The sequence below is a fragment of the Ictalurus punctatus genome, chromosome 17 (assembly GCF_001660625.3).
Source record: "Ictalurus punctatus breed USDA103 chromosome 17, Coco_2.0, whole genome shotgun sequence".
In the NCBI taxonomy this organism is placed as follows: Eukaryota; Metazoa; Chordata; class Actinopteri; order Siluriformes; family Ictaluridae; genus Ictalurus; species Ictalurus punctatus.
Genome location: NC_030432.2, coordinates 23651927 through 23670678, shown reverse-complemented (window position 1 = coordinate 23670678; position 18752 = coordinate 23651927). Strand labels below are relative to the sequence as shown.

The 18752-nt window shown below is 38.9% G+C and overlaps 1 protein-coding gene across 2 annotated transcripts in view; it reads left to right on the top strand.

Annotated features, from left to right (window-relative positions):
- trpc4b (transient receptor potential cation channel, subfamily C, member 4b) overlaps nt 1-15263 on the top strand; it is a 35765-nt gene extending 20502 nt beyond the window's left edge. Inside the window, exons 3-10 of one of the 2 annotated variants that reach the window (XR_006983906.2) lie at nt 3441-3777; nt 5114-5253; nt 7562-7875; nt 9625-9820; nt 9957-10023; nt 10751-10792; nt 10882-10971; nt 11941-11956. Coding sequence is in view for 1 of the 2 variants with exons in the window: in XM_017490858.3 (XP_017346347.1) it covers nt 3441-3777; nt 5114-5253; nt 7562-7875; nt 9625-9820; nt 9957-10148; nt 10751-10792; nt 10882-10971; nt 11941-12453 (1824 nt within the window). In the remaining variant the exon portion in view is untranslated. Of the gene's footprint in view, nt 1-3440; nt 3778-5113; nt 5254-7561; nt 7876-9624; nt 9821-9956; nt 10149-10750; nt 10793-10881; nt 10972-11940 lie in introns of both variants that reach the window. The other variant, XM_017490858.3, reaches the window with a different exon arrangement.
- Nucleotides 15264-18752: the final 3489 nt, after the last annotated feature.

The window sequence follows — 18752 nt, the reverse complement described above, 5'->3', positions numbered from 1 at the left end:
TACTAATAACAATAATAATGATGATGATGATATTAATAATAATAATAATAATAATAATAATAATAATAATAATAATGGTGATTGATGATGGTGATAATAATAGTAATAATAATAATAATAATAATAATAATAATAATAATGATAATGGTGATTGATGATGGTGATAATAATAGTAATAATAATAATAATAATAATAATAATAATAATAATAATAATAATGGTGATTGATGATGGTGATAATAATAGTAATAATAATAATAATAATAATGATAGTAACAGTAATAATAATAATGATAATGATAGTAATAGTAATAATAATAATGATAATAATAATAATAATAATAATAATAATAATAATAATAATAATAATGATAATAATAGTAATGATAATAATAATAATAATAATAATAATAATAATAATAATAATAATAGCAACAACAGCAACAATAATAATATGATTATTTTATATAGTGTCTTTCTCAGACCCAAGGTCACGTTACACAATAAAATATTACAAACTTGAAACAACATTAAGAACAAAAAAGAAATACAATATAGAGAAACAGCCTAAAAAAAGACACGTGAAATGAATAGGCAGTACAGAGAGTCTAAAGGAAAACAGGATAACCTGCCTGATAGGAAAAGAAACTAAGCAAAAACAAAACTAACATTTTAAATGCAAGTGATTGGAAAAAAGATATGATAGAACGATGGAAGAAAGTGGGACTGAGGATTTACCGAGGGCTGGCAGTATGTTAGTGTAGTGTGAAGAGGTGGGTCTTAAGTTTAGATTGAAATGATAAAAAGTTTTAGCACTCCAGAGTTTCAGAGCAGCGGCGCTAAAAGAAGTTTCACCCGTAGAAGACTTGCATGGATGAGCGAGGAATAGAGAGTAGACCAGTATCAGAGGGACGGAGAGAGCGACTCAGTACAGTAGGTAGAGATGGAGAAGTTCAGAAAGGTAGACAGGAGCAAGACCCTGCAACGCTTTATACGTTAAACTGAATGCGGGCAATTATGGAAAGCCGGTGCAAATGGAACAGAACTGGGGTCATGTGGGCAGAGTTTGTTAGTGAGTCAGTAACCAGGCTGCCGAGTCTTGCACATACTGTAGCGTATTTAAGGACTGTGATGGAACAGAGGACGGTGGTCATCGAAACGCAAGGTAATGAAAGTATGGACCAGGGTTTCAGCGCCAGAAAAGCTGAGGGAAGAACGGAGGCGAGCGATATTACGGAGGCGAAAGAAGGCGGGATTTGTTGAAATATGAGAATTAAAGTTCAGTGATGAGTCCAAGGTTACGAACTGTGTCCCATGGAAATATGTCAGTGCTGTCGAATGGTCAGACAGAGGTCATTAATCTTACACGGAGTAGCCTTTGTTCCAGCAGTAAGGATTTCTCACTTCGCACTGTGTAGTTTAAAAACGTTAACTGACATCCAGTGTATAATATCACAAAGACTGTATATTAGGCAAGAGGGAGGAAGTGAAGTAGAGGGTTTGGAGCTGAAATTCATCTGGGTCTCATCTGCATAGAAATGAATTAATGGACCCGAGTAGAAGCATCAACAGTAGATCATAAATATTATATTAGCCAGTATGATTTGCCATGTCCATGACGTGATGCGCACGATGAAACGTCCCAGCGCAGATATAGGAAATATAAGCTCTCTTGGAACGCTGCTCGTCCAATCAGATTAGTCGGCCAGAAATAACTGTTGTATAATATAGCACCCTGTCCGGGGTGTACCCCGCCTTGTGCCCGATGCTCCCTGGGATAGGCTCCAGATTTCCCCGTGACCCTGAAGAAAGGATAAGCGGTATAGAAGATGGACAGACGGATGTATAATATAGCACAAGCGATAAAGACGTGGAAAAAAGAAAAAAAAAACAGGCTGTATATCAGTGCATCAGTTTTTTTTTTTATTTTTTTTTAAACATCTGAATGGCTCATTTTCTGTAGAAGATCTTTATTATGGTTTATCTAGTCACATGCGTTTATGTAAATGATTTAGCTGAAGGCAGCTCATCAGACCAGAGATTAGATACAGGGCTGGAGACATTCGCTCAGAAAGGAACGGAGTTTTCAGAGATTTTATTTCAGTTACACTGTCTGGTCTGATTAGACGATGAAAACCACGTGTAAAGACCAAAGGACAGAAGAATGTTTGACAGATGTCTCATCTGTTCAGGTCAAAAGTGGCCAAGTCAAATATGTGACTGTAGAAAGAAAACAGATTGAGCGTTTAGCGATTAATTGAATCATTAATGGTATAGTTTTATGTAAATGAACCGTTTCAGAGGGAAGCTCGGGTACGAGCGAAAGTAACCGTTACCTGAAGCAAACGCATCAATTACGTCTCGCATCATTTCCTGTTCAGTTACGTGTGGCGTTTGGCGGACGCCCTTATCCAGAGCGACTTACATTTATCTTATTTATACAACTGTGCAGTTGAGGGTTAAGGGCCATGCTCAAGGGCCCGGCGGTGGAAGCATGGCAGTGCTGGGATTTGAACTCACGACCTTCCAATCAATAGGCAGTTATTGCTTTTCTGCTTTTCAGATAAAGCAGTGGTCACACAACAGTGAATAAGAAGCAAGTTTTCAGGCGTTCCCTTTATCACCGTCAAAAACCGTACATGCTATGAACGAACCGTAGAGGTTAGTACCTCTGCCACGGTGATAACGTGCTACTGATGCCACATGTTATCATTTAGTAATATCAACGTCCCATTATGTTCATACACCCCATGCATAGGGTGTATAATAAGAAGGTTAATAGTGTACATCGTTAGCATAGCATTAGTACTTTCAAAGTCAAAGTACACGAAAGAAAACGTCGTGTGCCTGAAAATCGCACGCCGTCGCTATCCGTGACGACTCAGACGTGAGCTCGCTCGTTAGCTTCGGCACATGCTAGCGGCCACAATACGAACTGTACAGATAAATACAGAAGGCTACATAGCAGCAGATGGATTGTACGCCACTGTAGCAAATAAAAACATATCAGATTTCACCCAGTTTACATTTAAAGAAGCACTAATATTCAAAAACAAATCATTATTTCAATTGCAAGGATTCTCATACAAAAACAAACAAACAAACAAAGCCTAACAAACAAACAAAAAATCGAATTAAAACTCTACCGTACACTCATCAAAAATGAAATAAATAAATACATACGTGAAAATTAAATCTAGCATCCTAAAAGGTTCATTTTTTTTTTCTTTCTCTGGAAAACCCTCCAAGTAGAACCCAAAGATGCCTTAGCTATGGAAAAACCCTTGAGGAACTCTTTTCCCTCTAGGACCACATACACTCCATACACGCCACCTCTAGCTTTTAGACGGGACTATTTATTCGGTGATCCATCCTCATCTCAGCAGGGAATTCAAGTCGATCGGTGTGATACACTTCTCCTCTGCTTGTGTGTTGGTCAGTTTGTAGCCCAACCGAACTGTCAGCAGCTCCTGGCTTCACGATGGTACGATGAGTTCCCAGGCTGGAGGAGGCGCCACTGGGCGGGCAAGTTCATCACGTGCATCTTCATCGGCCTCCTCTTCCCCCTCTTCTCCATCTGCTACCTGGTGGCGCCTAAAAGCCGCATCGGACTCTTCATCCGAAAACCCTTCATCAAGTTCATCTGCCATACGGCATCCTACCTGACCTTCCTCTTCCTCCTCCTGCTGGCCTCGCAGCGCATTGTTCCCACAGACCCCAACCGCCAAGGCCCCAAGCCCACCACTGTGGAGTGGATGATCCTGCCGTGGGTTCTAGGTAAGACTTCATCCTCAATATCTAGATCATTCAAAGCTGGAGTCATCTCATTTCGGTGAATACCAAATCAGTTTCATTTGCTGAAAGGCCCTGAATTAAAATGTCTCCGGTGAGCATTTAGTATTTTTGGAAGGAGTCTCCAGTGTCAGACCTAACAGTTAGAGGTAAAGCCGTACCTAATTTTCTGACAAGGGAAACTGGGTAACATGACAACTTGAATTGTTTTGTCTTATTAATTTCAACAAAGATAAAGAAAAGAAACTGGTGAGGAAACAGCTGTATAACGTAATAGGACTAAATTGTTTTCAGGGAACTTTCAAAAAATTAATATCACTATAAACAAGTGTCATACTTATAAAATAAGGAAAAATGAAATCACTGGCAACCATTGCTCATTTGTAAGTATATATTTGTATGTATATATTTCTTAATGTATATTTCAAAATCAAAACGCACAATGAATACGATAAGGTGCTTTTACTTCAAATAAGTCTTTTTTTTTTCTTCCTTTTTTTTTTTTTTTTTTACTTGTGTACTTTTTTTTTTATTTGTTTCTACCAATCAAGCAGTTCATGTAAAACTTCTCCTAGGTGAAACTCTTTCAGGAAGCTGTTTGGGAACATGGCAAAAGTGTCCAAAAGCTTCATCAGGAATACTGTTAATAATTTAAAAAAAAAAAAAAAAAAAAATAGCTTTGATCCATTGAAGACGTTTCTTAGTCACTGCCTAATTTATATACGTGCTTGTTTTTTTTTTTTTAGTAGTATTAATACCTTCATTGTGAATCTAAACGAATAAAAACAAAATAAAAACAACCCACAGACACGAAACCCTATATCCGTTTCCTTGCGCATTTCTTTAACAAAAACGTGTAGGTTTTTTTTTTTATTTTTTATCCATCACAGTCACATCACAGACATACTGAGAATATTCCACATCCATAGACACCAGTGCCTCAATCTCGTGCCTTTTATGTTTGTATTACTATTACAAAAAATGACTCTAAGGGTTGATTTACCCCTGGAAGTACAAACTGAAGCGGTACAAGGATTTTGCAGCGCCTTCGCGTTAAACACCTGAAGCCGACAGTTCATCGATATCAGGCTATACTTCTGACAGCGTCACGAATCTCGCAATCATGACAGAAACCCTTCATCTTCTCAGTTGTCTTTCTCAAGCCTTATAAACTAAAATGCCTCTCAAAGGGGTTCAGATCTACTTTCTATGGAAACCATACGTTCAGATATATGTATGTAAGTGCTAGACCTTTTAGACACACACTCACACACACACACACACTGACCTAATGCATTAAATTGTTTGGCTCCTCCAATAGGTTTCATATGGACGGAGATCAAGCAGATGTGGGACGGTGGATTTCAAGATTACATCCACGACTGGTGGAACCTTATGGATTTCGTCATGAACTCTCTCTACTTGGCAACCATTTCACTGAAGTTGGTCGCATACATTAAGGTAAGTTGTTTTACCGTAATCATAGCCAATGCTAGGAAGACTAGTGACCCAGATAGCGAATGAGTGATGGCCCAGTGGCGGCCCAAACTTACCACATTCATCTGGCCTACATACAGCCATGAGCTCATCAGAATCAGGATGCCAGGACACAACCACAACCCAGCTTGCATGAAATAGACCAGAACCTATAACTGGATTGCTTTTGGCCTAATTTGAAATGCTGTATGTGAAGCAAATAAGGTTTCTTGTCGCGGAAGCACAGATTTCAAATCGCCATGGATAACACTTTACGTTAAGGTTCCATTAACTGACATCATTTCACTCATTAGTTCATGTGAATCAAACCTCAGCATTAATACAATATAAGTAACGTTAGCAAAGTAATTACGTTACATGATAAACCAAATAAGCCGAATGATGATCGACCGCATCGACGAATGTTCATATTAGGGATGCGTCAGTACTGATACCGATATTGGGTATTGGTCCAATAACGTGCTCATTGACTCATACTCATTAGAATGTCTCCAATAGCAACGTCCGATACCATATGATACCGTTTGATGTAAGGATAGTGTCCCTTGGTTATGCTAATGAACAGATGATACAAAATGACAGCGTATCTTACAATTAATCATGGCAATCAAAACAAAGCTGACTGCAAACTGTTCTACTGTCAGCTACTATTGGTCCTTGACAACCAGGGATTCTGAGACAGCGATAAAGCATGTTTTATTTACCTCGGTGCAGAAACATGTGTCCAAAATGGAACAAAACCCCGCTGGTCTCCATTACAACCCCACTGGATCCAACTTAGGTAGCTAGCTAATATGCTTCATGTAATATCTACTTGTTAATGTTATAAAGAATGAGCCTAGTAGATTAAGTGCATGAACACACACACACACACACACACACACACACACACACACACACACACACACACACACACACACGTGCACATTTCAAGGCCCGTATTTAAACCAAGGAAAATACAGCGCTTACGGGAGCGCTCCATGACATCCCTGATTGATTAATACCGAGTAGGTTGGTCATCTTGGTATAGGTATTGACATCGACAAGCATTTCCTATCTTCAATAAAAATATTTACTTGTACTTGGTCTGAAAAATAAAAAAAAAATGTTATCAATACATCCCTGGTGTATACGAGACTAAAGTGAAGGCCAGAGTGATAATGAACATGAACAAAATTCACTGATTTCCAGTGTTTACAACTGGAGATGAAAGTTCAGTAAGTTATCAACATTTTGCTCATTTACATGTGTGTGAACTTTTATTTAGTCGTGTCAGATGCGTTTGACTAAATCTCAATGTTAGCGGAGTGGGACATGGCGGTTTAGTACGTTTACCTCGCACCTGCGTGGTTGGGGGTTCGATTCCCTCCTCCACCCTGCGCTGAGCTTGCGTGTTCTCCCCATGCTTTGAGGGTTTCCTCTGAGTACTCCAGTTTAATCCCCAGTCCAAAGATATGTATCGTAGGCTGATTGGCATCTCTAAATTGTCCGTAGTGTGAGTGTATGTGTGCGATTGTGCCCTGCGTTTGGGCACACCATCCTGAGCCCCCCTGGGATAGACTCCAGTCCCCCCACAACCCTGTGTAGAAAACGTAGTACTGATGGATGGATGGATGGATGGATGGATAATGTTAATGGAGAGTGTTACCTTGCCAGGAAAACAATAACCTTGTCACTAGGGTGGTAACCTCAGTGGGTTTTTTTTTCTGGATCTATAGAAAGGTGCGTCTGTAGCAGACCTGTCTCTCAATTTCTGCTCTGCATTGTATCAATGAGACAGAACTAAAGATATGCTGTGTTAACCTATAAACTATCGACACAAAGAAAAATCCGTTTTGTTGCAGTTCACGTCCATGAACAAAAAATTCTATTGTGACAAGTAACATAAATAAATCTGAAGATAAACAAAGACTGAATGTTTTCTGGCTTCAAAGGTAATTCTGGTCTATTTATGTACCTTAAATCTTAAAGGTACACTTGATTCACATTTCCAGGTGAAAGATACTTATTAAAGGTACAAAAGATAAAGAACCACCCCAGCAACAAGGAAAGGTACAGTCTGTAACGGCCATTTTTCCCTGAGATCGTGTAGAATGCTGAAAACTTCTTTACACTCGAGCAGACGTTTCCAAGCTTAAACCGAAAGTTAAGGATAAGACTGACTGTAATAAGACAATCTACACCTTATTTATTGCAAATGCTAATGATGGTGATGATGATGATGATGATGATGATGATAAGACCATTCACAAGCCTTTCTGTCCCACAACAGTACAGCGAATGTAAATCCAGGGAAAGCTGGGAAATGTGGCACCCCACACTGGTGGCCGAGGCTGTGTTCGCCATCGCTAACATCTTCAGCTCTCTGCGCCTCATCTCTCTCTTCACGGCCAATTCTCACCTAGGCCCTCTGCAGATCTCACTGGGCCGAATGCTGTTAGACATCCTAAAGTTCCTTTTCATCTACTGCCTGGTGCTGGTGGCCTTCGCCAACGGACTCAACCAGCTCTACTTCTACTACGAGACCAAGGGCATCGATAACTGCACGGGCATCCGCTGTGAAAAGCAGAACAACGCTTTCTCAACGTTCGTATATCTACTCGACGCAAGAATAACACATGCATAAATTAGAGTTGGTGCGGTAACACTTTAATTCGAGGAACTTTAATTATAACCTTGTTCTATGTCTAACCCCAAATCAAACACGTATTACATTTACGGCATTTGGCGGACGCTCTTATCCAGAGCGACTTACATTTATCTCATTTATACATCTGAGCGATTGAGGGTTAAGGCCCTCGTCCAAGGGTCCAGCAGTGGTGGCTTGAACTCCTGACCTTCTGATCAATATACCCAGAGCGTTTAACCACTGAGCCGCCGCCACCACCACCGCTATACACGGCGTATTCGTTACGCATTAAACAATCGGTCTTACTGAATTATGGTTTAACGTCTCTTCTACACTTGTAGAACAGTGCTGATGAGAACTAGTGATGATTACAATCTACTTTAAAAAATGAACCACGTCTTGAATTATTAGTCACTTATTGGGCTCTGAAGTAGTAAACTGTAGAAGTTACTTAACACTATCTAGCACAGATAGGACTGATGTGTTGCCAGTTATACCTTAGGAAGATGTGCATTTACATGATGAATTTGCATAACAGTCTTAGCAAAGTGTTTATTGTGCATTAACACCAGTGGTTGAAAATAGTTGAGTAAGTATTATTGATACTTTATCTGAGTATTATTGAAATTAAATACTTGGACTCTTATTTAATTACATTTCTTGGGGGGGGGGCTTTCAAAGTATTCATTGTAAATCATGAATCTCTTCTTCTATCATCCAGCCAATGACTGTATGCTATATATTTATATATATATATATATATATATATATATATATATATATATATATATATATATATATATATATATATAGTTTAGCATCCAATCAAGTTCAGCAATGTAGAAAAAATACATTTAATAAAAGTACTCGTATAACATGAGGCGCCTCATTTTATACAAATTAGAACTTCATCTAATTTGAAAAATAATGTTGAAGTAAGTATCACTAATCTGCTAAAATGAACTAGCTCTATATAACAACGTTAGCTTGTTTTCTTTGCTAATGCCAGTTTAGACTAGCATACTGTAGAATCACTTTAGAAGCATAGAAAACATAACTGGCCGGGCAGCAAGTCAAATACATTTTAACCCTTAGTTATTGACGTATTTTGATATTCTACTACTGTGCATTAATTCATTAGCAAACTATGTACCATTAGCCCTACAATGTGTTGGCACCCTATCCAGGGTGTCCCGCGCCTCGTTCCCCAAGTCACCTGGGATAGGCCCCAGGCTCCCCGTGACCCTGTGTCGGATAAGTGGTACGGAAAATGGACGGGCTAGGTGTCATTAATCATGCATGTGATCAGTGAGGTTACAGATAGTTTTAGATACATAATAAAAGTTACTTTTCATATAAAAAACACAACAATTTCATCAGTAGAAAAATATATACTTTTTAACACTTGAATACATTCGAAACTTCATTTTTTTTTTTTTAACTTCCACTTGTGTAAATTTCTGGCTAGATACTTCCACTTTTTAACCGAGTAGGACTTTGATCCGTTATCCATACTTTTATTGAAGTCTCAATTTTCGAATACTTTTCCCACCCTGATAGAATTATTAGTCGTTTCCTGATATCACGTATCCGAGTTTGTGCTAACGTAGGTGGTAATGAATAAAGCCGAATGCATCGTCAGTTTGTGTTCCTTAAAATAAAGTGTTCCAGACTTGGTTGATCATAATTGATTTCTCTACTTATAGGTTGTTCGAAACATTGCAGTCTTTGTTCTGGTCCATATTCGGTCTGATCAGTTTGTACGTGACCAACGTTCAGGCCGACCACAAGTTCACCGAGTTTGTAGGAGCCACGATGTTTGGCACTTATAACATCATCTCCCTGGTGGTGCTCCTCAATATGCTCATCGCCATGATGAACAACTCGTATCAGCACATTGCAGTAAGTGCTATAGCCGACCCTATCTCAAATACTGACTTTATTGTCTTGACTTATTGCCTGCTTCCATTGAACGGGCCGAATTCGTATTGGATGAGCATTCTGCAGCATGATTTACCACGGTCTTTATTCACTATAGGATCATGCTGACATTGAGTGGAAATTTGCCAGGACTAAGTTGTGGATGAGCTATTTTGAAGAAGGAGGTACACTGCCACCGCCGTTCAACATTATCCCCAGCCCCAAATCTATGTGGTACCTCATTAACTGGATTAAGTTTCACATTTTCAGAAGAAGGTTGAGGAGTACAGAAACATTTGGCATGTTAGGGGTGAGCTGAATATCTTTTTTAAATAAAGTAATTGAAACTGGAGTACGCTCGCGATGGTTTCATAGATTATAGCGCTGTACGTTATTAATCATTTGTATCATGACACGTTGCATAAATTTGCTTGTCGTAATCGAATGCAGATGAGTGTAAGTAATAAATCAACTTTCGCATCCTTAAATAACCCGACGTAACGGCTCGGTGTGATCATTTGATGCTCTGCTTTAACGTTAGCACCGAATACAGGAGACTTGGAGCTATGTCCAGTTTTGAGTTCTTGCATTTGCATATCTACGTTTCTGTTTTTTTTTTTTTTTTTTTTTTTTTTTTCAAAAGCCAGACGAATCACTTTTCATGCAGATGTTTCAAACTGAAAAATGGTCAACAGCTGGACTGTGACTCCTTTCCGTAAGGAAAATGCGGGTGCGAGATGAGTGTAAATAACCCGTTGTCAGTTTCTGTCAGGAGTGATGAAAAACCTTCTATTAAAGACTAGACCATCCAAATTTCATTCCATAAGAGATTTAAATGGAAAAAACATGTGCACCAAATAACTACAGATTTGTTGGGTTGTTTTTTTCTTTTTTCTTTTTTCATTCTTTTAGAGAAGAGCTGCTGAAAAAGTAAGACTCAGTCACCAATATCAGGTATGTTAAAAGGCACTACTATCAGAATAAGAGGTGTTCACATTGACATGCCTGTGAATGACTTTTTTTTTTTTCATTTCCTTATGCAGGAGGTTCTGAGAAACCTGGTGAAAAGATATGTAGCGGCTATGATCAGAGATGCCAAGAAAGAGGAAGGACTCACGGAAGAAAACTTCAAGGTGATGAACGTACTCTCGTTACGAATGATCTGTTTTAGCTTCTTTTCAGGGGGGCAAAAATTATATTCGTGCCATCCTGGGAAAACCCTTCACCTGCTGAACCTTTGACATTTTCTACTATATATATATATATATAGCTCTGAAGACGTTCCTAAAGTGATTTTCTTTTCTGTAAAACACAAGTAAAGATCCAGCATTTTAAAATCTGCCTGCACCCAAAAGTGAAACGGGACAAAAAACACCCTTCTGACTGAGGTGCAGAAGCAATTCTGACAGCGGGTGTCTGACTACACACTAAATTTCGCTATCCAACAACTTGAACAACATTCACAGTGTCAGGAAATCACACTCGGCTAGCCAGGCTTTACACGTCAGCGTAATCTTTGAGATCCTGAGAGAGGCTAAAAAGTGAATGAAAGCATTTCCGCATTATTTTACCGAGATATATTTACGGGTTCTTAAAATCGGAGGTCTCAAAGTATGTTAAACGCTAAGGGTTGTCCACTAGCAGACAGCGGTCCAGATGTGGCTCCGGCGATCCGAGTGTTTCTATGGATTGGACCGAGTACTTAATAAATACTGTAGCAGAACCAATCGATGTAGGAATAAAGCTAAATTAATTGGCATAGCTCAGAGGCGAATACTGCAAACGTGAAGCATTGAGGCTTCCTAGGATAATCTCTGTTGTGGCTAATGACTTGTATTTAAGTAAACTGAAAGCAGGAAAGAGATTCCACAGGCTTTCGTCATGTATTATTTCCCTTTATCCTCTCTGCTTTACACAGATCATAGTGTATATGTGTGTGATGTCCCAGAAAAGCATATTGTGATGTAATCATGAAGATTATATTGTCATATTGCCCAGCCCTAACGCCACGAATGGGTTGTGAGCATAATCACCTGTGGATAATCACTAAGAACATGTAAACCACTACAAAATGATCACCGGTCAGTTTTATCTCCCTGCAGGAGCTGAAGCAGGACATCTCCAGTTTCCGCTATGAGGTACTGGGGATGCTGAAGGGCAATTCTCTGCGTGGGACCAAGATGGTTTCAGGAACGTCAGCCTCTTCACATCCAGGCTGTTTGCACCAGTTCAAGATCAAGCCAAGTTCATGTGAGCTGAGCTCCGAATGTGTGCTGGAGCCTCGGAGCAGCCTCCTCAACGGCTCGATCGTGTCCTTGCCTGAAACCTCTGCCAAAGAGAAGCACAGGAATGACATTTCCAATGACTTTGGTCTGTTCCAAAGCTCTAAGCGAAAGACAAATCACTGTTCCAACACAAATATCTATGCGGTTTTTGAAGAGGACCGGGAATTAGAGATCGAGCAATCTGATCGTGCGAAGGAGGACGGACGTGAGCGTCCGCTGGCTCAGGGACATACAGACGACGGGGATGAGTCTATGGAGGGAGAGGAAAGAGAGCCAGCTCCAGCTGAGACTGCAGATCAGATCTGCTCTCTTTCACCAACAGACACATAACGTGAAAACAAGTTGAGAGAGTTGATGAGTAAGATCACCTTTTAAGGTCAGAATCAGGTCGCTTCTCATGCTCGTGTGCCGAGGCGAGGTACGGTCAGGCTGGAACTGGCACACGTCCGAGAATAGACATCCTTCTAATCTGAAGTCTCAGGGAAAGGCCAAAGCCTGTTGCAATTTTCAGCTGTCTTTGAATGAAGAATGAATATCCAGCACCTTCTGAATTCAAGGCCAACACGGCGCTATCGCATGCTGTGTATCTCGGCGGAAAATGCTCGGTTTAATTACAACAAAAGTAGGTTGCGTAATCCAGGAACAATCCCATGTACTTTTCATTAAGCTTCATTGTTTGTCTTTTTAGCGTGTGCAAAAAAAAAGTACCCCCCACCCCCCATCAATCTCCTTTCATCTTCTGAGCACTTAGATAGCCGACTGTTTAAACAGTGTCGAAATTTCAAAATGCAAACGATTTGAGACAATAACATTGAATTGTGTCCGAACCATTTCTCATGTAACGTTATGCAGTGTAGCATCATCTACCTTACATTACATCACCTAGCGATGGCTCAACACGTTAGACTAAAAAAATAAAAAAATAAAAAAAAAAACCTTGATGCATATTTAGAGCTGTATTCAGAGTTGACTTTAAAGGATTCATGCCTGGAGGGTTGCCAGGTTTTTCTCATGCCAAGCTTTTAATGCAGGGTTTTTTTTTTTTTGTTGATGTTGTTGTTGTTGTTGTTGTTGTGTCTAGACCACTCTTTAAACGTGATAAAGCAGATTGCATTTCATGGGTTTTAAAATATGACGCGGTGGATAGACAGATACAATAATACGCACTTGAGAAGTTTCCCAGTATACAGTACTGTATGTATTCAGACTGATGGATGTTACAGCTGCGTTTGTTAAACTGGCTACTAAAACAACACGATCTTTGGAGGAGGACAACCAAGGCAAGGTTAGAAGACAACCTAAAAGAAATATGATGGTTTCCTAAAGTAGTGATGTCACAGTAAATTATACTGACACAGAAACTCGATTTGGTCAAAATTTGGCAGACTTTTTTTTATTTTTCTTCATTTTCATCCGTTTTCAGAATTCAGCCACGGGGTTGCCTGATGGAAATTTCCCAGACTACCGTGCAAAATGTGAATACCTTCAGGTTTACTGATTAATTGTCATGTCCTAATCGTGATAATCATATTTGTTTGCCATGTTTGCAGATTTGTTCATCAATTCAGTTCCCACTCATTGCAATAATAATAATAATAATAATAATAATAATAACAGAGAAACAGGACAAATGAAGAAAAGCTCAGTTTTATGCATGATGAACTAGAAGTTCTTATTACTTTCTAAGAAGTCCACTAAAGCACACAACGCCAGAAAGTGTGATATTTAGGGGTTAAAATGCTGCAGCTGTGTGGACCATCCATCCATCCATCCATCTTCTATCCCGCGTTATCCTTTTCAGGGTCGCGGGGAACCTGGAGCTTATCCCAGGGAGCATGGGGCACAAGGCGGGGTACACCCTGGACAGTGTGCCAATCCATCGCAGGGCAAAATCACACACACTCACACACCCATTCATACACTACGGACACTTTGGACACGCCGATCAGCCTACCATGCATGTGTTTGGACTGGGGGAGGAAACCGGAGTACCCGTAGGAAACCCCCGCACACACAGGGCCACGGTGGGAATCCAACCCCCCCGACCCTGGAGGTGTGAGGCGAACGCGCTCACCACTAATCCACCGTGCGCAGATGTGTGGACGATTCATACGATTATTATATATTTCCTAATTGCAGTTTTATATATTTCATATAATGCAGTTTAAATCCGATGTAGCTTTTTGTGCGTATTACTTTCAAAACACGGCTTTCCGTATAAAAGTTGGCACTGGAGTCGGTATAGCTACATGCCAGAGAAAAGAACACACGCAGCATTCTGAGCAACTGAGACATGCTTCCATTTACGGTCCAATAAATTCAACACATTGAAATTAAGAGTATAGACCATACCGAGCTCTGGATACAGATGTGCACAATTTCATAATAATAATAATTGAAGGTGTTCTTAACTCTGAATACAGGCCTCAGTGAAACAATATTTGGATTCTATCTACACTGAATATATCAAAAATACATCTTTTTTTTTTTTGTCCCTTTAAATTATTTTATGCTCGTGTTCTCTAAACAACTGTAGCACTGTATAACACCTGGAAGTTAGTCTACACACTAACATTTCGCATTATGAACTATACCTGGGTTTAGTATGTTATGCCTTACATATTATGCTCAATGGAAACTAATAAACATTACATAACGTACTAAAACAAATGAGTAGTATATCTTTTAACCTGTTTTCCAAGTCCAGTTTTGTAAGGTCTCAAACACTACACACTGTTTTATTCCTACTTCAGGACTCTGATCGTACTAAAGATCCATATTTGGTAACATTTCCTTTTACAGTCCCCAAGATCTAGGTTTTAACAGGGTTAATTTTCATCTTGTTACCTTTTTAGGTCGAATAGCGTGCAGGTTATCCAGATGTTATACAGTTTATCTTCCCGCTTAAACATGCGGTATTACAGTGACATTTTAGGTGAGGATGTTTCCACATACCACTTTGGTACTCTAAATAACCATCCAGCTGAGATGTTTTATGTTCATTTCTAGACCCTGTACGACATTTCAGTGTACTATTACAAGGTTTTGGTACTTTCCAAAAATAATAAACCATTACCAGAGTTTGGAGCACACACTTACACTGTTAATACGTAGAACTTATGAGACTATAAAAACAGGCATTAGACACACACACACACACATATATATATATATATATATATATATATATATATATATATATATATATATATATATATATATATATAATAAAACAATACGGCACATGTAGTTTATGGTTCAGCTTGCTCTAATCCTACAGATTTACTACCACCTGGTGGAAGCTGTATAAAAAATAAGGCTTTTCTGTAATGGAGGGCTTTCAATGCAGGATGTGAATTATTATTGTACAGTAGAAGTGATGGACCCCCGCTCCTGTCTGCTCCCAAAAGAATTCTAAGCAAGAATCTCACCTGTTCCCTCAGAAAGTTGACTAAACCCACGTGCTCCCTCAGAAAATTTGACCAATCTTGCCTGCTCCGGAAGGAATTTTGACCAATACCACCATTCTCTCAAAACGTTTGACCCACTCCCTTAAAAAAAAACAAAAAAAATCGACCAATCTCACGCAGAAGGTTTCACCAACCTCGCCTGCTCGCTCAGGATGTTTGACCAATCTTGCCTCAAAAAGTTTAACTAATCCTGTCCACTCCAAAATAAATTCAGACCACTTCCACCACTTCCGAAGAAACTGACCATTTCCACCACTTCCAAAGAAACTGACCATTCCCACCACTTCCGAAGAAATTGACTATTTCCACCACTTCTGAAGAAATTCAGACCAATCCCTCTTGCTCCCTCAGAAAGATTAACTAATTCCACCCACTCCCAAAGAATTTCTTAGCAACCCCTCCTTCTCCCAAAGGAATGGTATCACATCCCTCCTGTTCCTGAAACATTTCTGAGCAATGTCACACAATTCCTCAGGAAATTTGACCAATCCTGCCTGCTCCTTAAGGAACTCTCAACGATCCCACCCGCTCCCCAAAACATTCTCACAAACGACCAATCCTACTGTCTCCCTTAGAGAGTCTGACCAATCTTATCTGCTCACAAAGGAATTATGAGCAATCGCGCTTGCTCCCTCAGGAAGTTTGATCAATCCCACCCTGTCCTTCAAAAAATCTTGACCAATCCCACCCTCTCCTTCAGAAAGTTGACCAGCCAAATGTCCCCAAAAGTTCAAAACAGTCAAGTGTGTTAGATATGTCTGTGTGCGCATCATCTTTTATGTACATTTTAGCTTTCACTGACATTATAGCAGTCCTGTTATATTCTAGTCAACTACTGTTGAATAGTGCTGCTAAAACCACCCTGTCAGCACCATATAAACTCCTCTGTTTCGGAGGATTAGCACTTTCAGACCCGGATTTGTGATGCCAGCGATGTCAAAAACCTTTCCAAAGAGATATGTTGTGAAAATGTCTGGCAGAGCCAGATACCGAACCGTTCTAGATGAAATACTCCTGTCACCTTGTTTCTGAAATCCACAGGGTTTTAAGCACAATTCCTCCAGGAAAAGTATGACTGAGAGCATTATGCAGTAGGACGTATTGTACGCGGTGCCGTTTTTCACACGTCCTAAGATTTATTCTTCCATTCATCCTCTGTGTGTTTGTCATCCAACAGGCTCTTGTAAGAGCTTAAGTTTATCTAGCGGTTGGTCTCGTGGAGATATTTACTACCAGGGCCTTCATGTACAATCCCTAACATGGACAATGACACAGGATGTGCTGCATTCCAGTCCAAAATCAAAGAGAAACGCAGAGAAAAGGAGAAATGAAGGATCGGAAAGAAAAAAAAGGAGAGAGTGCTCCGGAGTTGCAAACGATTGAGCAAAGAGTATTGTGCATTTGTGTTCGAACATGTATACATTTCTAAGTGACAGATAATAACAAATATTCAGTGTCACTTTTTCCTCAAGCCTATCATTTAGCTGTAAGTCAGACACGTTCTGCATGACAAGGATTCTGGAAACAGCTGCTGGCAAATTTCCTCGAAATGTTAGCTTGGGTGAAACTATAGCTTAAACACATACAACCATTATATATATATATACAGGATAATGTACAATGTACTATTTTTTGTTATTATAGCCCTTATAGAAAAATTACACCCATTTCTCACGGTTATCAGATGATTATTTGAATAAATATGTAATATAGTGCATTTCAACACGTAATGCGTGTCTCACACATCTTGCGACATCTCATAATCATTAATAATCAAATATATGATATTATTATATAAATAATCATGAATAGCAAACATTTCATTGTAAAAATTGTTTTAAAAAAATAAAAAATAAATAAATTAATTGACCATAATCATGTAATAAAATCACGTAAAAAATACATGAAACATTAATTGATTGCGAAACAACAACAACAACAACAATAATAATAATAATAACAAAAAATGATAATGATAATAATGATGATAATAATAATAATAATAATAATAACAATAATAATAATAAGAAGAATAAGAATACTATTATTATAACTACTATATACTACTATTATACTATTATTACCAATAATAACAATAATAATTGAAATCTTAAAATCTGAAAATAAAGGAATGATTTGTAAAGAAAGAAAGAAAGAAAGAAAGAAAGAAAGAAATAGTATGTGAAAATAAATTTAAATGTGGAAAATAAAAGCAAATGCCCTGTACGTGTCTGGAAATAGATCATGAATCATGTTTAAAAAAAAGAACGATGATGTCAAAAAAATGTGAAAATGTAAAAATGTATGCTCTGTGTGTGATTGTTTAACATAACAAATAACACAAAATACATGAATCAGAATGAATGTGAATGATATGATGTGAAAATATGCAAAATAAACATATGCACCATCTGTGAAATCCTAAATGTCTGAAAATGAACTGATAATTAGTATAAGTTAAAAAATAAACCTGTAAAAAAAAACAAAAACAAATAAACATTTGAAAATAAATGAATTGCATGTAACATAAATGAAACCTGAAGTATTCAAAATAATAATAAAATAATAACTTTTCATAGACGGACAGTTTTACTGCCTACGTTTAAAACCCTGTACTTCTTGGTTTTATTGTTCTTTCCCTCGTCACTCGCGCTCGTGGCTGGAAACCTTACCAAAACTTTGCCACAAGAGGGAGCCGCTAGTTTAAGCCTCCCGTCTCACCTACAATCCTCCATCCTCACGCTTCTCAGGATCCGAACCGATCTCAGGCTCCTCTCTCCATCACATGCTGACGTCTGGTAAACAGATTTTCATCTTACGCAAGGATTTCTTCTCAACCTCCGCAGCATTGCACTTACAGGAGTCAACCTCACTCCTGCTTCTGCTCGGTATTTGCATGGAGGGTTTCAACACGTTGCCAAAAGGACAGATTTTCTTTGGGGGGGGGGGGTGTGTGTGTGTGTGTGTGTGTGTGACGGGACTGTCATCTATTTTCCTGGCAAAAATGAACAGTGTGAATGAAACAGTGCCAAGCTGGCAGATCAAGAGAAGCTCTTTTTCAGTGGCCACAAAAAGATTGATGGAACACAAACAAACTCGTAATATGTTATTACGAATATCCATTTGCATTTCTTGGAATGACCGTCGACCTCTTTAATC